The sequence below is a fragment of the Leptodactylus fuscus genome, chromosome 4 (assembly GCF_031893055.1).
Source record: "Leptodactylus fuscus isolate aLepFus1 chromosome 4, aLepFus1.hap2, whole genome shotgun sequence".
Lineage (NCBI taxonomy): Eukaryota > Metazoa > Chordata > Amphibia > Anura > Leptodactylidae > Leptodactylus > Leptodactylus fuscus.
This window is the reverse complement of record NC_134268.1, coordinates 60,405,018-60,427,845: the sequence shown is the minus strand read 5'-3', so window position 1 is coordinate 60,427,845 and position 22,828 is coordinate 60,405,018. Positions and strand designations below refer to the sequence as shown.

The 22,828-nt window shown below is 39.3% G+C and overlaps 1 protein-coding gene across 1 annotated transcript in view; it reads left to right on the top strand.

Moving 5' to 3' along the window:
- Positions 1-22,828, top strand: part of SNTG1 (syntrophin gamma 1) — a 440,267-nt gene that overhangs the window by 303,057 nt on the left and 114,382 nt on the right. Inside the window, exons 6-9 of the mRNA XM_075270573.1 lie at positions 5,236-5,292; positions 16,406-16,463; positions 21,750-21,793; positions 21,875-21,916. Coding sequence (XP_075126674.1) covers positions 5,236-5,292; positions 16,406-16,463; positions 21,750-21,793; positions 21,875-21,916 — 201 coding nt within the window. The remainder of the gene's footprint in view (positions 1-5,235; positions 5,293-16,405; positions 16,464-21,749; positions 21,794-21,874; positions 21,917-22,828) is intronic.

Here is a 22,828-nt window from a genome sequence, read left to right as displayed (position 1 = left end):
GCCATCTTTTGGTGGCCCGGGCATGCGCAGTCGGCTCAGGCTGAGGCCCGAAGCATGAAGCCTTGAAGATTGAAACCGAGGATGGAAGAAGACAGAGGGAGAGGGCGTTCCAGAAGAAGATAGAGGTGGCACTGGAGATTGGTGCCCTCCCCCTCCCCCAGTGCTGCGAGAGAACTCATTTGCATACTGAAGAAAACCTGGATTTCTACCGAACGGCGGCACGGAGAAGACATCTAAAGGTAGGAGAAGAATAGCCTTTCTTAAGGCTATTCCTACATGTTAGTCAGAAAAAAATGGTATCCAATGATGGGATCCCTTTAAAGGGATTGTCCAGAATTATAACATTAATAGCATGGGAAGGTTAAACAATAATAATGCGTTTATACTTACCTGTATCCTTCTCTCCATTCTCTTTGAGCTGTCCATCATCGCTGCTACAAGGTTTATATGAATAGTGGCTGCAGCAATAATAGACCTTGACAGGAGTGTAAAGTTTTCAGCTCAGCTGAAAAAAGAAAAATTTTACAATTGATTTTTATATATAGCTACAAACACGGAAATATTATTGAAATCATCAAAACAAAAACAAAAAATGGGGTAAGAAGATGTAATTTTCCTGATTACCTTCAAATATAGTTATTTTTTCTTGATGTCCAGAATAGCCCTATACATATCCATGGACTTTGGAATAGCAAGGGTGACCTGCAGTACTATACCCAAACCACAGACTATAGAGTGGCGCTGTCTCCCTAAAAATACATGAAATCTCAGACAATCGCTTTAACTTACAATCTACTTATTTCATCTATGTTAAATGACAGAAAATACCATGAATCTTTCACTGCTTTCTGCGCAAGGTTGCATTTTCACATGTCAATAGAAAATAAACAGTGATTTATAAGATACATATTTTATTTCTTGCAACAGATAAATCTTGGAACCTCAGAAGATTGTATCATTTGTTGGCATTTACTTTCAAGATTAATCAATAGGAAGTATGGGCTGTATGGCCTTAGGCTCAGTCTACAGAGGACTTACAGGGATCGAATTATAAAAGTAATAAGTAACCACATAATACCGCCTAATAAAGTAAAGATGTCACACTCCATCATAAATCAAATGTACAATGCCTATATCTCAAGTGCACCGCAAAATCCGCTTTTCTGAGCACCATTACCAGTATTTTCTTGATAAATATCTGATGTGCTGTCAGCGACTGTTACATAATGAAAATATATGTGAGGTCAATGGATTGTTCTTCAAGATGTGATAAAGTATTTAGTTGTGTACTTGGTGTGCGGATGTTCTCCTGGATCCTCGTTCTTTGTGTCTTGGGTTTATTACATAAGTAAATCATACTCTGAGGCTCATTGTTAATATACTAATACCATTGTGCGGTAGGTTAATAATCCAAACAGTCTAATCGAGTTACTAATAAGATGTATTTATGTGGCAGGGAGTCTGGCAGCAGGTGGTGCTCGCTCATAACAGTACATCATTGTGCACAGAACACAACACAAAGTCATGCAATATATTGCCGCCATATAAATACAAACAATTCATATTATTAATAACAGGTCCATCAACAGCAGCTTATAGATGCCTTCAGATAACATCTTTAGTTTTTTGATCTGTCCAGACCAGAAGCAAAATAGTAACCAATATTAGCAACAACAACTGTGCTGAAATATATAGACGTCTGTGAGGAGGGAACGACCGCGATAAACAATTATTTTGCCAAGCCTTGCACTATCGTAATTTTTCTGGCATAGCGAGAGCGATGCTTTAATGGATTCTTCTATTACAACAAGCAGACAACAAAATCGGCTTTGTGTGCATTGTCTTTTAACACGGTCCTCTTTCGCTCCATGCCTTTTGTCGTGCGACACTTTTAGTTAACACCTTCCCTGCCATGTTGTTAATGTCCCGGCCACGTTGCAATATTTAACGTGTCTATGGACTGTTTCTAAGCACTAAGTGGCATTTAGCTGTGACATCTCTCTGAACTTTCCATTTCCTTCCAAGCCTTTTCGATTTCTTATTCCCTTCAGCTTGACACCTCCACCTCTCAAGGCATTTTAAATGGTTTGCTGTTAAATGCAAAGGTCACTTTTCTATTATAATCCTTCATCTCTGAAGCTTTTAACACTGAGCAACAACCTGACAATTTCAATTCATATTCAGAATTCGGTATACAGAGCAAGTATTGATTTCTTGATTATTATGTATCATACAGTTCATGACATTAGTAAATAGTCATGTAACCATCCTCTTACATACCCTCTAAAAGACCTTCTTCACTTGTTTGAGCTTAAGGAATGTTTTCATTCCTTACTCATTGATCTAAATGGAGAAATGGTCACACAGATGCCACTCCATATACTTCTATGGGGCTGCCAAAAGAAAGCTGAGTACAGCACTTGACTATCTTTTACAGCCCTGTAGAGTTAAACAGAGTAACAGCATGATTCTGGGATCTCAGTTCCACCTAGAAAGGGGTACAATGAATCCACATTCTTGTGGTCAGCGAGGATCTAAGTTCTCGTGTACATGGTCAATTGGGCAGATGAGACTCTTCCAATGTACCTATCCTATAAATATCAGAATGGATATAGAGCTCAGGCCACACTTGGCCCACACCTATCACCTATTCCATGACACAAAGGGGAGCAAAGAAACTGGTAGACAGGCAATGGCAATTGGCTGGAGAGCAATGGCGATAAGCATCGTAGCCTTTTGTTTAAGGATAGTAAAATGAGAAGGAAGATATGTTTTGGTGCTTTTACTGTGTAAGGCCGGGTTCACTTCTGTGTTCTGTATTCCGTTTGCGGAAGTCCACTTGGGAACCCCCCGAACAGAATACCGAATGCATTAAAAAGTGGAGAGCAGTGAAAACAAACGGACCCCATAGACTATAATGGGGTCAGTTTGATTTCAGTGTCCGTACTTCAAGCACTACTTTCCTTCTCCGCATGATTCGTGCAGACACTGTGCAGAAAACACATGGACCTCATTATAGTCTATGGGGTCCGTGTGCTTTCCTTGCTCACCGCTTTTTGATGTGTTTGGTGTTCCGTTCGGGGGTCCTCAAGTGGACTCCCCGAACGGAATACCAAACGCAGATGTAAACTAGAGCTCAACCAGACTCTGGTTATAAAACTATACCCTAACTTGGATGGCGTCATCGACTTTGGTTTTGCAGTTCAATTTTTTTTGTATGCTCCTGCTTCTACAGCACACATCTACAATGTGATGTCCTCAATGTCTTATTTCAAGAATGCTGTAAAATAATTGTAAAACCATTAGTGCCTTTAAAGAAGATCGGACATAAAATTCACAATACAAGTCTAATTCAATAGATCTCTCACACTTAATGAGACTCATAAAATGGTCTATATTATAATATTATATATTATGAACTCATCAGGCTCGAGATATCTATGGAACGCCATTTCCTCTTCTTATACCAGTGACATCATGTCATTGATCACATGACATTACTGGAACAAGACCTATTTATGTGAATAGGACTGAACTGCAAGACCTAGCTCAGTCACTATATAATGTACAGTGCTGTGCTTGGTAAACAGTGAAGAGATCAAATAACTTGTCTAAAAGCTGCACCCCTTTCAATCACGGTGTAGGGCCCCATCTGAACTGATGTTGATGACCCATCCTAAGTACAGGTGATAAGTACCTCAGTACCCAAAAAACCCTTTGAGGTTAAGGCCCAACTTTTTTGTTGCAGATTTTGCTGTGGTTTTTTGAGCCAAAGCCAAGAATGGCTACAAAAGGAATGGGAACTCTATAAAAAGAACTCATACTTCTACCTTGTGCTCCATCCACTCCTGGCTTTGGCTCAAAAAAACAAAAAAAACAACAAAATCTGCAACAAAAAAAGCTGCGTTTCCGCAATATGGGGCCTCAGCCTTAGGTCTTACTTACAGGCCATTAATCTATACTGTTTGCCGATTTACAATGTGCTCTTTCTTTGTTATGCTATATTGGCAAGAATATAGATGAACATCATTGTTAACTTGCCTCCATCCTGGATAACAGATTGGTGGGAATTTGGTGACCTGAAAGAGTTTGTCACTAGAACCCAGCATAACAACTCAGTCTCAAGGGTAGGTTCCCTTTGTGAATGTGTTGCTGATATTTCTATTTTTGTCAATAGACCTATGAACTCTTTGGAACTGTTACTCCCAAGATATATGCCACTCACTGTTCGATGGCACCCTCACCCTCCCTCCTCTGATCGACTGGGCAGAGTATTCCTAATCTTGTGTGGCCCTGAGTTCTCTTACACTTGCTACTGCACCTACCCTCTGAGCATGTGCAGTACTGCTGTGAAGCCTGCCTGGTGCACAAGGACACGTGTACTGCACATCTACCATGAATAAGGGAAGCAATGAATGTGACCGAACTCATGGCTAGTTTAGATTAGGTATCTATATACCTGCCAGAACCTTAGGCTGGTCTTACACGACCGTAGTTTAAGACCGCAAATGGTCCGCAATTGAGGGTTTTCAATTGCGGACACATTATATTCAATGTGGCCTCTTACACCACCGGATATTTTATCCGTGGTGTGCCGGGCCGCAACCGAGGTCTGCACTTTATAGAACATGTCCATAATGGCCGTAATTCACGGCACTGCGGCAGTTTACGGGCATCTGCGGAGTCTATGTTGATGATCAGCAACTAGTGTTGCTGATCAGCAACTTGCACACCATAAAAGCATTACGGTCATGTAAGACCAGCCTTAGTCTTTGAGGATAATTTTGCCATTCGTCCTGAATTCTGCACAATCTGTTGCTGATAACATTGGGGTAGGTAATGGGAGAATAGTGACCTGACTGTATAAGAGGTGTAAACTATTGATAGTAGATATGAGAAGGGGCTATGGGGAGCAGTATATGTGAGAGGCAGAGGAGGGTTAAGGGAGCTTTTCTCAGAAAAGGTTGGACAGAAGGACACTGAGAAGGGACTACAATGAATCTGAGGTTACGTGATAATTCTCAATAGTATATGCTGGCAGCAGAGAGAGAACTTTTGTTTGCACAGCAATCCATGCTGGAAAAAAGAAGTCACACTGTGATCACTGTGAGTAGACAACTATTACTATTGAGGAATGATCTTTCAGAAAGAGTGTTTCTTTAAATGATATGTATTTCTATGTATATTATTTTGTTTAAACTGATTAATAGAATATGTATCAATTTCTGATTCTAGGAAAGAACAGTAGCAATACGAAGACAAACTGTAGGGGGATTTGGACTCAGCATAAAGGTACAGTATGAATATTTCACCCATCATCTAGATATCAAGACCCAAATTATTTCCAGCAAAGCAAGCTTGTGAGTCACTGTAAAGCCAATGCCATTCTAAACATGCTGTATTCATACTTGTATTCATTCCAGATATAAATAGGTTCAGGTTTCCTGTAATTCTTATGGAATATTTTTTCCCAGGTATAATATTTGCTACACTTAATTATTTTTTGTTACGTGTAATCAAAGCAAAAATCACAGATAATTTGCAACTTTGAACTAATTTGCTGTGAACAGGGGAAATGATCCTTGATTCTTAATTTTCCTTTAATTTTAAACAGCACACATATTTTTCCCATGTCATTAGACGTCTTCATTATCGTACACCTTTGCCTTCACTAATATATGCAGACAATAGATCTTTATGAAGCATCTTTGATCAAAGAAGGAAAATTACATGCGTTCTAATTAGCAATTTTGTTATCAAGCCCACACAGTTCGTATCTATGCAATGTAGCTATAATGAGAACATGTATTTTACATTCATTTTAACTAAAAACTGAAATATTCATAAATGCTTACATAGCAACTTAGTTTGATTCAACAAAAATAGCATTCTCTTACAGCAATTTCTTAGAATCCAATAACAGGTATTTTTTTCTGTTTGATTGAATAAGATGAGCCTACTTGCAATAAATATGTAATGCCCAAACTTTCGTAGATAAGCTTATGTAACACAGTAACATTAACTAATATTCACAATGTTTCCATGCATAGGCATTAGAGATGAGCGAGTACTATTTGAAACTCCCGTTTTGAATAGCATGCACCCATAGGAATAAATGGCCGCTTCCATTCATTCCTATGGGTGCGTACTATTCGAAATGGCCGTTTCGAATAGTACTCGCTCATCTCTAATAGGCATCCATAGGGAACTAACAATATTCGTGCCATACAACAGAATTCATAGTTTGGTTGATAAAATAGCAGCAACATATTTATTAGTATATTCTTTGACAACAAAAAAAAGAAAAAAAATTGTATCACCAAGAAAGGTTTAGGAATGGAATGAAATTTTTTTTTATTTTCAACATAATGATATACAGTATGTAAGTGATTACAATATTGGAATAAAAGAAAACGTTTATTGGGAAAACTGGGTAGTAGAAACTGGCTCTAGTATATTGTTGGGCCACCTCTAGCCTTGATACAAGATAAGTAATGGTTGGGCATGGTACAGGTTCTGCATGGTATCCTGCGGCACATTTTGCCCACCATTTGGGTCTCTATGTCCTGCACACTTATAGGTTTTTGAACCTATCATCCCTGCTGACCTCATAAATGCTTGCTTGGTGATAATTCTGGTGAATGAGCAGGCCAAGGAAGTGTTAGTTGTATCTGCTTTATTAAACCCTTTCTCTAAAAGTCTTGTGGGCCCCAGTGCAATCTTTCTTCGGGGCCCCCTACCTCATCCCTACAGCGAATTCTTGATAGTGATGGTTATGGGTAATCTGTGGGTCTCCTTGGCTTATGGGCCAGATGGATCTGCAATCTCAATACTAATGTCAGTGCTTATGGGCCCCCTAAGGCTCCTGGGCCCCGATGCGACTGCACCCTCTGAAGTTACACCTCTGGTTTTATGTCATTTTACCAGATCTCTAATTTCCAAGCCTACTGTTCTATTTTTGGGACACTGTGAGTCAGCTCTGCTGGCTAAAAGTAAAGTGGACGTTCTGCTAGTCAACCATACCAATAACAAGCTTCCCATTCTGTACTAGTTTAGCTTTTGGAAAGGATTCAGTGATATCTTTAAATTTGTTAGCAATGTAAAAAAAGAACATTCTATTGCATGCTGGATGTTTTGTGTTGTATGACTATATCCTTTATGATGCAACATGCACAACTCCTATTGGAGTTGTCAATTTACATTCCTGCATAGATTGTCATAAAAGATGGATTTAAGATGAGGGATGTTTATATTCATTTATATTTCATCAATAGGAACCAAACATATGGTTCCTGGTCCAATAGATTGTTACTTTTGCAGGTTGTTTTCCATTTCTATTAATGAGCATGAAATAAAGTAAAATTATACAGAAATGACATAGACATGTATAGAACATTAATAAAAATTACATTTCTATGAACAAAACATATGGTTCTTGGCCCAAAATGTTAATCGCTGGCTTGTTTTTATTTTCAATTAATTAACTTAAAATAGAATAAGTTAATTAAGAACTGATTGTATAAAATGTATTAAAACTCTAATTAAAACAAAAGTCTCCAACGATCTCTTGATGGTTAAATCTAAAGGGAGTTTTTCACTACTTCTACTGAATCTAACAGTGCCATTTGACACTGTAGACCACCAACTCCTCATCACTATGCTCCAATCTATTGGCCTCAGGCACACCCCGCTCACTTGGTTTTCATCTTATATTTCTGACCGCACATTTAGTGTATAATTTGCTGGTGCTATTGGTTCTTCTCTGCCTCTTGTGATTGGGGTTCTTCAAAGCTTGATCCTAGGGCCCATCCTCTTCTCTCTGTACACAGCCCTAATTTGACAAACCATCAGCAGATTTACCATCTTTATGCTGATGATACCCAACTATATACTTCATCCTGTGATATCACCCCTGCGCTACTACAGAACATCAGTCATTCTCTCTGCTGTCTCTAACATCATGTCTTCTCTTTATCTGAAATTAAATTTTTCAAAAACTGAACGTCTTGTGTTCCCTCCATTTACTAACTGACCTAACCCTGATATCTCCATTTCTGTCTGTGGCCTTACTATTCCACTGAGGCAGCATATCTGTTGTCTGGGGCTTGTATTTGACTCAGATCTCACCTTTACCCCACATATTTAGACATTTGCATGCTCTTGCCACCATCACCTCAAAAGCAACTGTAGAATTTGCCCTTTTGTAACCATGGCAACATCAAAAACTCTCATTGTTGCTCTGATTTTCTCTGGTCTTCATTATTGCAATTATCTTCTAATTGTTCTTCCTCTTACTAAACTCTCCCCTCTACAATCTGTCTTGAATGCGGACCCCAGACTCATCCTTCTGTCAAACCGGTACACAGACACATCTACCTTGTGTCATTCGATATATTGGTTGCTCATCCATCACAGAATAGAATATAAAATTATCACAACGACAATTTCATCCATAGTACTGAGCCCTCCTCGCTTGTTACTGTATACTACCCTAACTGTCCTCTCCCTTCTGCCAATGACCTTAGACTTGCATCCTACTTTATCCAAACATCTCTCTTCCATCTCCAAGACTTTTCTCGAGTTGCACCGATGCTCTGGAATGCTTTACCACAGACAATCTGATTAATACCCAACAAGAGCAGCTTTAAAAATGCCCTAAAATCACATCTGTTTGGTCAGATTGTCTGTGTCATATTGTCTGTGTCCCCTGATTTTTAAAATGCTACAGAATATGTTGTCGCTATATTAAAAAAAATATTATTATTAATTAAATCAATTAATGTGATAGGTATAATGTAAAGTGTAATGTGTGCCCATGCATTACTGAATTTAGACTATTGTATTTGCTCATAGTAATAAAAATAGTGGTGCTAGATGTCCTACAGCAGGGGCCCTCAAACTTTTTAAACAGTGGGCCGGAGGCAGAGCAGGTCGCACAGATATCGGCAGTGGTGCCCTCCAATAGATAAAGTGAAGTGCGCTCCATGGCCTGGCCCGAGCTCCCCAGGAGCTTCATTATAAATGCACGCCTGCCGGCGTTGTCGGCGGAGCCAGACAGAAGTGCTTGGCGGGCCACATGTGGCCCTCGGGCCGCAGTTTGAGGACCCCTGTCCTACAGGTTCCTTCATGTAGTGATTTATATGCAATGGTCTCCGCTCACTTACTCCCCTCCATTTAAAGAGGACCTTTCATCAGATTGGGCACAGGCAGTTCCATATACTGCTGGAAAGCTGACAGTATGCTGAATTCAGTGTACTGTCGACTTTCCCGATCTGTGCCCTGGGTAAAGCGCTATCGGTCCCGGTACCGTAGCACTTTACAGTCAGAAGGGCGTTCCTAACACTCTGTCAGGAACCTCCTTCTGCCCAGCAGCGCCTATTGCGCTGCACAGTGTGAGCAGGGAGGAACACCCCCTCCCTCTGCTCACAGTGCTCGTCCATAGACGAGTATTATCAGGAAGGGAGGGGGCGTTCCTCCCCGCTCACACAGTACAGCGCGATAGGCGCTGCTGGGCAGAAGGACATTACTGACAGAGTGTCAGGAACGCCCTTCTGACTGTAAAGTGCTACGGTACCGGGACCGATAGCGCTTTACCCAGGGCACAGATCGGGAAAGTCAACAGTACACTGAATTCAGCGCACTGTCAGCTTTCCAGCAGTATATGGAACTGCCTGTGCCCAATCTGATGAAAGGTCCTCTTTAAATGACCTCTGTACAGATGATAGAGCATGCTTAGGACTCTTTCACCTAGATGTCCTACAGGTTCCTTTATATAGCGGCTTAAAGTAAAGCTTTTCTTTTTTATAAACTGTTAATTTTTATTGAAAGATTTTATATAAGAAATAACAAAAGAAACCAATACAACAAATGGAGTGAGGCCACATTTCCGAGTAATACGTAGCTAGTAGAGCATAAGTTGTAAACAATAACAATATGCAATGAATGTCAGAAGACAAAGAGAGAATGAGATAGAAAAGAGGGAGGGGAAAGCCATGGTCAGAAGCCATTTAAGATACAATATGTATCCCAGGGGGTCCAGATGGACTGGAATTTGTCCACAGTGTATGAAGGCTTGCAGTCAGAAATTCAAGACTGCAAACATCCTTCATTTTGGAGAGAAGTTCATGGTTCAAGAGGGGGATACAGACCTCCAATGTTTAGCAATAAGCATCCGTGCTGTGGTACAAAAGCAGAGGAACAGCCTGAACTTTTCCTTACCTAGGTGTCTAGGAGCAGTGGCTAATCTAGCGTGGTGGTGAAGGGGGGGGGGGGGGGGCATGTCGAATGTTTGCCTTGGTGTCCAGCCATTCCTAGTTATGCTGGTATGTAAATGGTTCCAGAGGGACCAGAGGGACTCCCTGGATAAAGAGAGCATCTGTCAGTGACTTGACCCCCATCCCAAAGCACAGAATTAAAAGGCATTCCCAAAAGATATGGTATAGGGTGCTCATCGCAGAGTGACATTGCCAGCACTCCGAGAGTAAAGCTTATTTCTGAATACTGTTAATAGTAGCTCAAGCAGGATAACCACTCCCTAAACAGATAGAAAAGAAGATATCCTATCAGAAAATAAAAACAGATACAAATATGTCCGTATTATATGTAATCAATAATAATATGTCAGTAGTAGTAGAATACAATTTGGAACACATATAGGTGGTGCACGCCTGTTAACGTGCAGTGTGCTATAAATAAAGTAGCTGTGCATGTCAACCTGAAAATATGTCGTAGTGCTTCTACACAGCAAGCCAAGAACATCAATTTGTGAGTGTAGTGGTCAGTTTGAGAAACATTGCTTACTTGATTTGTGGTTGCTCCGCGGTGACCTTAATATGGTGTGATTTGTTTTTCTTACGCTAGATATATATTTACAAGAAATGAAGACATATCCATGGAAATAATTATCTGGGATTAAACAAGGTTTTCTGACAGTTTTAGAAAGCTTGATATGAGCTGTATACCACTGAAAAATCTCTATATTTATATACCAAATCTTGCACATCTTCCTCCTTCCACATTAGCTGTTCCATGGTTCCCACCAGTCTTTCTTTAAGAAGTTGTGTTAGGTAGGTGTACCTTTAAAAAGTGAAAGCTTGGAACTGTAATGAGGGTGATGCTGACAGACATCTGCAGGGGAGTCTAAAGGATCCTCTGTGGAGGAGGAGTCATGGAGTAGTCATATGGAGACATGGGTCAAAACCAAAAGGTCAATCAGTAATCACATAATTGATGCAGCACAAAGCTTCCAGGGCAAGACTGGAGAGGCAAACATAAGGCAACAAAATTCGGAATACTGAAGGAAACCAGGGTCAAATAACTACAGACTATAGAATAAGGGTATGATCACATACCTATGGCTATGGGGGTAGATTCCTCCAGCTGAAAAATAAGCGTCTTGCTAAATCTTGCTGCAGATTTCACGACTTGATTCTTCCTGAGGACTAGGTCCACTCATCTGGGCCTAATCAGAAGAAGAAAGCCATGATGGAATACCAATACCTTGCATCAGCATTCCATCACAGCTAGACCGCAGCCGAATACCATGGCAGGAAATGATTTTTTTTTTTTCCACCGTTTGAACATAACCTAAGGTGAGGAGCAAGGTACAGAAACCGACTCTTAAGAAAGGGTCCAGAGTCCATTTCTTGTATAGATAAGCAACTAGAGGCCCAGCACAGGCGTTTGATCTTTTATCTAGTGCCCAAATTGTTCCATTGTCTTTTATATGCCTGAAAAACAGACCAATCATTTCAACAAATTGCCAAATTTTGAATTTTATTGATCAGTAAAAAACAGCACATGGATGGCTTCTGTATGCTTCTCGTGACTTACTGATCCATAGACTTCAATGTGCATGTTTTGTTCTTAAAATGGACCAAAATAATGTTGGTCCATGGAATAAAATTGGTATCTACATACAACCATTGAAATCAATGCTAACATGTACTTTCCGTGGAGAATACAGACAAGCACACAGTCGTGATTTACAAATCTTTGAATACAGCCTTAGTGATTAGACTATTTCAGACTGTAAGGTCCAAGCCATTTTTTTTTTTTTTTTAATCATCAGACCTTTTCATCTTTCCGCTTTCATAGCCATATGGTTTATCAGCAAGAGTTTTATTTTTTTTAAGTATACTATTTTGGGTAACGTCCAACTTATTGATTAATTTGTATCAATTGACTTTGATTTTATAGACCTTAAAGTTAAATAATAATTCTGAATTATTGTTAAAATTTTAAACTAGGATATCTTCCCTTACTTAGAATTTACACAAAATGGTATATATTTGCTAAGAAAAGAAGGATGGTGACATTTGCTTAGTGATACAGCGTTATTTGATGATTGCAGAAGTTACAGATTGTGTATTATCCTCGGTTCTTTTAAGTTGTACCGTGAAAAAGAACTATATTATATATCCTAAGTTCATTGACAAAAAACATATGATTTATGCAAAGACATCCTCATCTAGTACACGCATCTGTGAATCACAGTACATCACTTTTTTTTATATTTTGATCACAGAGACCTAACTAGTAGTCACATAGATTAATTCCAATAGGATAATTCACAACAGTAAATATATTAAATACACAATTTTATTAATAAAAAAGGAAAGGCTAAAATTACATAAAAACATCATAAGAGGTGAAGGCCACAGTGTCATTCAGACAGCCTAATTATTTCATATCTCGCAGCAATTGCATATGTAAGTAGTGTTCACATCGTGGGGAAGGTAGCTCAGTAGCAGCAATTGCGCGGACCCAACCAGTCGGAGACGGACACAAAATCTGTAGAAAACAGGTTTATTTAGAAAAAACAGCCTTACCTTCAGGCAAAAGAATGGCAAACAAAACCCTGCTCGTCCGAGCTCTAACTAAACAATAAAGTACTAAACGTACGTGTGGCTTACTACCAACCACATAAGTAAACAAAATACTATACAGTCTCACCAGACTCTGTGTGTCAGGAAAGACCCAGGCACCACCTCTCGCTCCCAGGATCTGCACTGAAGTGCTGGCTCTGCAGCCTTTTATGACCCAGTAACAAGCCTACACCTGGGCTGAGGCCTACTCAAATCCTGTCCTGGACCACACATAGGTCAGAAACCTGGGGATGATATATCAGGACTCCAGCACTCTGCCTGCCACCTTCTCACAATATGTTCTTACAATTCAGTGCATAGTCAGTTTATGTATCAATTATATGCATTCATATATAATCCAATAAGGTAATCCGTACTACATTGCATACATTTGTGCCACACATAGATAAAATAAAATGCATGCAAACAATTATAACAATTGTGTATTTAATATATTTACTGTTGTGAATTATGTTATTTGATGGGTAAGCATGGGTTCTGTATAGGCATACAGGATTTTGTTTAGGGGAATCTTCTTGCTGTTTTTTTCTGCAAATGGAAGAGATTTTTGTTGGTTATATAGTTCAGGTAGGAGCCTGGGAAAGAATATGGAAAATACTCATAATATAGTAGCTATACAATATGGCTCCTATTTGAGTAACTTTTATAAGGTGGCTTGATAGTTGCAGCTTAGAACCACTGGCTATATCTCCTTTTAATTCCACTAGAATAAAACAGATGAAAATAAAGAGTAATTCTAATGTATTCATTTGATCAAATAAAGGCTTTATTTATTTTTTGTGTAATTTTTCTTTTTAATAACCTCGGGCCATTTTTTCCACCACATATACTGTTTTCTATTGCTATCACACTCTTGCCTATGACAGATATGATTCCTTCATGTAACAATGTATCTGTCTGGAAAGTATTGCGCTACTTTATTTAGTCTTATCAGTAAGTAGTTCACTTATTAATTAGGACATAATACGCTGTCAGCCATCTTATTTATTTTGTTATCCAGACTCTTTCTACATGGTCAGGTTTCTTATGGCTTTATCCGTTTGCACTTGTACATCATTACGTTTCCATTATTGTATTTCTTTAAATCATGCTCTTGAGGATTTAAATCTTCGCTCTGACTGCCTAAAAGGCAATGAAGCATTTACTGCCAGTGGTAGACAATTGGAAGTTACACTTTTATTTATTTAGTTTTTATCATCTTTGTCTTCCTTTTATCTTATTTTAATGATGACATAATATTCTTACTTAAAGGGAAATCATTTTAGATCATTTGAACAATTATAGGATTATAATAGAATTAACAATGTCAAAGGGATGTGTCATCTTCACTAGATTTTTGTATTCAAATTGGACTTGAAAATCCGTTCGAAAACACCTCAGTCCTAAGCAATGATTCCTTCTCTATGATGGGCATGTAGTTAAAGCGGTTGTCTTATCATGACAAGCAGTTTCTGTATATCCTTTAAATCTGGGGTCCCCAACCACCAGTCCGTGGACCAGTAACGGGTCGTGGGGCATGTTGCACTGGTCCGCATACCAGCAGCGAGGAGTCAGCAGCTGCCGGTGAGTGCCCGGGGTTGAGCCAGGACCCACCTGCCGGATCCACAACACTGACGCTTGGTTGTTGCTCATCGGCATAAGGTGAGCAAAGTCTGGGGTTGAGCCGGGACCCGCTGTATGTCCGGAATTCTAGTACTATGCAGGACATGCAGCGGGTCTTGGCTCCACCCTGCACTTGCCTACCAAACTTTGGGCAACTACTGTACGTTACATGTCACTTGTCCCTGTGACGTGTAATGTAGCTGTAGCGAGGCTGTAGTGAAGTTAATAGCAGCATTAGGAGTGATATCCTTCATCAGTAGCCATCTTCATAACAATGTCTGTCATCAGTAGCCATCTTCATAACAATGTCTGTCATCAGTAGCCATCTTCATAACCTGCAGTGTCGTCCGTGATCAGTAGATGTAGTAAAAATTATTTAATTTGCACTTTCTCTTGTGTTTTCATATGTACATGATTCTAATCTACACCCCCATGCTTAACCCCACCCCATCCACACCCCTTCCCGCCCCCACCAGGCCATAGAAAAATTGTCTTGCTGAAACTGGTCCCTGGTGGAAAAAAGGTTGGGGACCACTGCTTTAAATAGAATCAAGTAAGTGTAATTTACAGAATGAACTCAGAAAAGTTATATACAGCTTTGTGGGAAGAGAATTATATAACTTGTGATTTAATCATCTAAATCTCTGCTCATCCTGATCTTAGGTGTTAAATAAGCAAAATCCTCCACTTGAATCAAAAAGTGTTAAATAAGCAGTTCTATTTAGTGATAGCCAGAATCCCTGTATGAGTCCCTGAGTAGGACCACCCACTTGACACCTAAACTGATGTGCAGATATGCTCTGAATGCTTTCTTGCTATTGAGATAGAATATTCCATTATTCTTTGTGCCCTCTATTCTACAATTCTTTTATTTTACTGATTTTCTGTCATGCATACATCACTGTTAGATTCAATTTGTCTTGGTCTTGCACTTATATTGATGGTGGAAATGGAACTATATAGGTCTATGTTTCATCTGGTTCAAGGGTATACTATAAAGCAGGGTTGCCAACAGTCTGTAAATTCCAGGACAGCTCATTAAAATATGGATTTTTTTTTCAGCAATTTTTTCAATTTTGCAAGTTATGATTGTAATTTTTTGGCTTTTAGTACATACTAACGTCTTCATACCAGTAAACCATCATGAAGAATGGGAAGTAAAAAAAAAAAAAAAAAAAAAAAAAAAAAAAGCTCCAATCTTTCCTAACCAGACTGCTGAGGTGTGATGGCATGAGCTAGCTGCAACAAATGGCCTCATTTTTAATTTTGCTATAAGGTCTACACCCTGTAAACATCTTTACATTTTCTAATATTATACAGTTAGGATTGCAATGCAATTTGTGCGATTCTGATAGTCAGTCTACTCACTGTTACATATCCATATAGCTATTTACTGTATGTCTTGTTATAACTTTTGATGCACATCTATGTTTGTCATATTAATATACTGTATAACATATTGCTATCGACTTTCTATTTTACTACGATCCTTCCCCTAAGTATAGAATTGCCTCCCTGTGTATCCCCAAACCTCTAAACTACTGTATTAAATTTATGAAATTTCATGACCTATGTCATCTTATTTTCTAGAATCTAAATCTAGATCTAGACTAGTCACATGGGTGTCATGCCGTCTTACAGCAGTATAAATACACCTGTCCATTTGCTAAATAATGAGTTTCTTGGGAAACTGATACATACTGTAGATATTGTAGCGGTAACTAAAGTTGAATTTATGCCTGGGCATTAATACATCTATCCCAATGCATTTAACACCTTAAGTGTCAAGATAGTTTGTTGCATCTACATATTTTACAGTTTTGTTTGAGAATGTAAGCAAAAAACATTATTACATTTTATGGTTTTGAAACATGTTGATATGTTGTAATAGTTAACTACAATTTTTTTGCATTTAGGGAGGAGCTGAACATAATATTCCAGTTGTAATATCCAAGATATCCAAAGAGCAAAGAGGTACAGTACCTTAATCCACTTATGGGATGCTTACACAGCTTGTAAATGTGGGTATATTAATGAAGCTGCCGTATATCTAATAGATTGTTAAGATTCGAGCAAGGGACTAGGCTACATCATTTGCATGAAGAGTTTCTATCCCAGTATTGGGAGAGGTTTATCATTACAAAGAAAGTTGTAAAAGTTTCAAATGGAATAATGACAAAAAGTTTAAAAAAATCTAAAGTTATTTTGTCCAATGGTATCAATATTCGTAACTTACAGAATTCAGAATTCTGTGGTTATTTACTAGGAGAGGAAGAAAGACAAAGATACATACAGAGACTATTTGAAATATATAGAAAGTTTTTCTTATTTGGTCTTAGCCCAAGTTCTGATATGTTTGCTAGAGTCTTACATGAGCAGATTCTCCTCTTCTTTCTGTGTGTGTTCGATATACATTTAAACAACTAGTATGCACCCACCAGCACAAAGAGAACGGAAAATTAGGAATAGAAAAAACAAACAAACTGTAATTCATATAATGGCAATAATGAGTAACAATGTTATTTATGGATATGAGTCGGTTTCTTGACTTTCATTGTAACCACAATTTTTGGAAAGAAGTCCCATAAAACACATAGTGACAACCAGGGAAAACTTAAGAGGAACTTTTGTGATTCTGCCCTTGTATAGGGTGCAGGACCACCATGAATAAGGGATTATCAGGGACTGGCACATGTCACGATTGGACCTTTGTCCTCAAAATAGACTCCCTTGCTGTGGCCTATCAGAACCATTTATTGCTATCAGTTACTGTCCGTTATAAGTCTGTTGCCCATAGACTTAAATATCAAATAAATAACGGACCCTTGCCATCCGCCAAGAATCCATTATTTCAAATGGACACAAGTCCTGCATGTAGGATTTTTTTGTCTGCTGGGGAAAAAAATGGACTTTTGACAAATTGGGTGTAAACGGACACAAACAAACACTAACGGATACAAGATAAAATCCCATTGAAATGAATGGAAATTTTAACGGATTTCTGATGGTTCGAGTGTCCGTTGCTAAAATCTTGTAATGGACAATAACTTACGGTCACTACTGGTCACCAATGGTAGTATGAACACCCCCTTAGTAAAAGTTAAGCTTTATATTCACATCAGTGTTGAGGTATAGCTCACAGAGTGTTCTCTATGGTGGTGCAGTGACCACCATCTCACCAGTAAGGTAGAAGTAAGGAAACAGTATACCCTTCAGAGCTGAAAAGGGGTATAAAAGCAAGCTGTCTAAAGCTAGGTTCACACTAGGGTTGGTGTCCGACAGCTAGTGTCCGATGCTAATGTCCACACAAGCTTTTAGCATCGGATAATAGCTGTGTCCGTTACAATTTGCATTATTTTAAATGCAGTGTCCTGTACTGTCCATGTGTCCTTAAGTGTCCGTTTACAAAGATGTCTGATTTTTCAAGCAGACAGCTAAATCCTACATGTCGGACACCGACACTAGTGTGAATGCCCCCTAAGTGAAAATGATTGCACACAGCAGGCTAGATGTGCATAGTGTGACTTTTTTTTTTTTAAATGTAGATTGTGAGCCCCACACAGAGCTCACAATGTACATTTTTTCCCTATCAGTATGTCTTTTTGGAATATGGGATGGAAATCCATGCAAACACGGGGAGAACATACAAACTCCTTGCAGATGGTTTTTTGCCCTTGGCAGGATTTGAACACCAGGACTCCAGCGCTGCAAGGCTGCAGTGCTAACCACTGAGCCACCATGTGGCCCCATAGTGTGACATATGCGCCGCCATGTGCTTTACTATTGTTAATCATACAGCAGGGACGGGATTGTTCACAGCACATACTGAAAGGTGACTCCCACTAAGCTATGTAATTTGGGATTGTTCTAAGGTATTAGTTATCCTTAGAGGTAGAAGAATCAATGTAACATATAACATCAAGATTCCAGATAAATAAATAGATATAGCCAGATAGATAGATGTAGGTATATGGTCCAAAAATAACATCTCCAAGTGTAAACTACATCTTCCCTCTAAACTTCTATTGCTTACTGGTGTTCTCTGCTTACAATGTTCTCCCATTCACTTTTAACAAGTTACCAGAATTGGGATTTTCTGAACCTTAGGACCTCGCTGAGTGCTAATAAGAGCTATAAATATGTAGGATTAGGCTGCTATAGGTTTTCTGCTTTCATGCTTGCGCACATTCGGAGTTACAGCTTCTTTAACCAGTACAATGGTTATTTTCTCTAAAGCTTTATCCTTCTGAATTACAAATGACCTTTCCCAGAAGAATAGCTTACCATCTATTCTAAGTGACACATTAGGTAGCTCCATATGCTTACTATGTTTACTTCTCCTTATTTAGAAACAATTTTTACTTGTTCTTTTTAAGTCCATCATATTGTGCTCTATTTCTTAAACCTTTAGAGGTTTGTAAACGTAAATCCTTAAAGCAAATTTTTTTTTCCTTCCATAATTTTCATTAAAACCCTATAAGACACCATTAGTGGTAGTATGTAAAAGATCACACAATTATATAACTTTTACACTTATTTTCCAAAAATAGCTCACATTTACATATAGTAATAACTGTTATAATCCATATATGATAAAATGGGCCAGGATGCCCCAAATAATGCCAAGTTTAGTGGCGTAACTAGGAATAATGGGGCCCCAAGGAGAACATTTGACATGGGCCCCCCCTAACTTCCTTACCCCCCCCCCCACACAAATCGCATTCCTGCACACACTATTATAGCCCATAGTGCCCCTACACATGCACTATTATGCCCCATAGTAGCCCCTGCACACACTATTATACCCAATAGTGGCCCATGCACACAATATTAAGCCCCATAGTGGACCCTGCACACAGTATTATGCCACATAGTGGCCCCTGCACTCAGTATTATGCACCATTGTAGACCACCCATGAACAATTATTATACGCTAGGTGGTTATCAGCCACCAGAATATAATGATGGGAAACCCAGGGGAGGATACATACATAAACAAATCTGTTACTTACCTCTCCCTGGCTCCAGCACACTCCCCGCAGATCTTTTCAATGTTGGACCAGACATCACCCAACTCAGGCTGGTGTTGCAACGCATAATGATGTTGGCCTGGGCCATGTGATGTCATGACATCACCAAACAGACCCAAAGCCTGTCAGAACACAGGAGAGGTAAGTAACAGTGTTTTTTGTGTTTCTTCACCTCCCTTGGCCCAATGATCATTATTCTCTGGGATCTGAAAAGACCCCAGAGTATAATGATAGCAGTGTGCGGGGGGTTTGCAGACCTGCAACCTTACTTACCAATCCCCAGTTCTGTTTACAGCCACAGAAGGAGTAGCGAAGGCAGGAGCAAGGATCGGCAAGTAAATAGGGCCCGTTACCTGCTGGAGTTACTCTGGCAGGAAACAGCCTATTTAAAAAAATTAAAAAAAAATAAAAAAACACATCAGGAGCCCGCCGTCCCCCTAATGTTCTGGTCCCTACTATCCCGGTAGTTACACCCCCGGCCAAGATGCACTGAGGTGCTCCAAGATCTGCCACAGTTTGGTGCATTTTCCACCAAAGTGTAGTCTGAAGTAAAGTAGTGAATCTATAACTGATCTGCAGCTCCCAATGCCTTATGCAGCTGCTGCAATGAAAATAAGCACTTAGGACAATAGCAGTGATAGCAGGGAGGGAGTGATTTATCTGCAGAAAACCCCATTAATCCTTCAAGGTTTCAACCACTTGAAACGTATTTATCACACCAGACACTTATACTTATAGAATGACTTGTATAAAGTATTGGTTTATCAGAATGTAACTAAAATATTGCATATTTTAAGAGAGATCAGAAACAACCTTTCACTCTTGAAGTGATAAGTGGCAGTCTTACAAAAATCCCAAGCAGGTCTCAACAGTAGGGAGAACCATACAGCACCAAGCCAAATAAGAGAACAGAATGATATGAAGGTGGCACAGTGGTGCTTACAATCCTTCTACTCTCAACTTAGTGGCTACCCATGGACTGCCTTTGTCCTCGGGTGGGGGCAATGGGAGTCTCCTCTCCTTTCATTTTAATTTTTACTTTATCACGCTTCCCTTATATGGGCACACTTGCTGATTTGAGCCCACCCACCTCTTATTCTTGGCCCTTCCTGCGTGGAGGGCCCTGCGTCTTTACCTATGCTTGTATACCGTTTTATACTTATGGTCTAAAAAGGTTATAAATAAAGAATTAGAATTCTTATCCATGCGCATTATCATGGTAAATCTGATCCATCTCACTATATACATTAATATATAGTGCCTATAGACACACCATAATTAAATACAGTGGAAATTAGATGTAAGGCTCATACTTATCTTTGGCCAGGACATTTATACTACTATAAGCCCCCAGAGGGTTACCATACTGTAGATGTCACTCATAACATTAGTGTGCAGTCAATAATATACATCCTTCTAATCGGCGGGAAGCCCAGCATGGAAGTAATTAAGCTATACTGTAATTCTCGGGATTTCCATTCCTGAACCGTATACTTAGTGCTTTGACACCATAGCCTTGTATAAGTACAGTATGTCACTTTAACTGCATGGTACCTGGCTAACATTCCCCACATGCACCAGTTCCCACAATGATAATGCTAATAACCTTTGTATATAAAGCCAAGAAGAAGAAACCTATGGTGGTGGATTACAAATAGCATGCCCGGAGAGCCGCACATCCACAAATATGTAAATAAGCCGCGTGCACACGTCCTTTTCATTTATCTAAGAAATTATTTTTCCATGTGGGTTTTTTGCCTTGATGCACAAAGTATACACGGTTCTTCTAAAAGTCTGGGAGTCATTACAAAGCTTTTCAATCTCTGTGTGATGACTGGATAATGAAAAAATAAATTATTACTTGGGGAAGAATTAGAGGCAAATTGAATGATACCACTGTGGCAGATAGATGCTTCCTTCTCATTGCTAATCAAGAAAATGCAATCTGCGAAATACCAAAATTACCAAGCCTGTGACTCCGACGACTGCCCATAGGAGACTTAAGAGGATTAATGTTTTCTTCCCAGGCCCTCTACTTTTGGCAGCCTGCAAAATGAGTTTCCGTATCTTAAATTTGGAATTATCAGCATGAAAAATGCTTTAAAGTACAATTCTAGAGCAAAAAAAACTGCTTTTCTTATTATTTTCACCAATCAATTATTTAAGATGGCAGTATTCATGTATTTGTCTTTGTTGCTTATTCATCAGTATTTTTTTCTCTTGGTTACAGCTGAGCTTTCTGGTCTTCTCTTCATCGGAGATGCTATTCTGCAAGTAAGTCATAACTTGTGCTATATTTCCAATGGTTATACATCATGGCAGACAGCAATAACAGAGAATATGTTTCAATTGCAGATAAATGGCATAAATGTGAGGAAGTGCAAACATGAAGAAGTGGTAAGTGCTTCATTACAAAGAACAGGAATATAATAACGCTAATAATGATAATTCATCATCATCATCATCATCCTACATTATACAAAAGTGTCTCATTTTTTTACCTTTTCTTTTGGATAGTACAGAAATCAGTGGTCAAAAGTGGTCCCAAAATGACCACTAAAAAACACGATTTTGTGATACTTTGTCACAAAATGTCTACCCGATACACGTCCACAGTTGGCCTAGCAGAAGTTGAGAACTACAGCCTGCCAAGAGTTTTACTAGTATTTCATAATATTATATTCCATTTGTTTCATAAGATATGACCAAATTCAAGCTGGGAGTGGACACATTTGTAGGTACTGTGAGAAGGTAACAGGCAAAATGCTGGAGTCCAGATAAATCAGCCCCATGTTTCTGACGTATGTGTGGTCCAGGGTGAATCTAGAGTAGGCCTCAGCCCAGATGTAGATCCTTGGCTCATTACTGACCCATAAAAAGCTTCAGAGCCTGCAGTTCATGACAGTTCCATGAGGTGAAAGGAGGTGTATGGTTCTGTCCTGCAACCCTGAGTCTGGTGAGACTATATTGCTCCAGTTTTGTTTGTGTGGCTGGAAGTAAGCCACATGTATAGTTAGTAGAGATGAGCGAACAGTGTTCTATCGAACTCATGTTCGATCGGATATTAGGCTGTTCGGCATGTTCGAATCGAATCGAACACCGCGTGGTAAAGTGCGCCATTACTCGATTCCCCTCCCACCTTCCCTGGCGCCTTTTTTGCTCCAATAACAGCGCAGGGTAGGTGGGACAGGAACTACGACACCGGTGACGTTGAAAAAAGTAGGAAAAACCCATTGGCTGCCGAAAACATGTGACCTCTAATTTAAAAGAACAGCGCCGCCCAGGTTCGCGTCATTCTGAGCTTGCAAT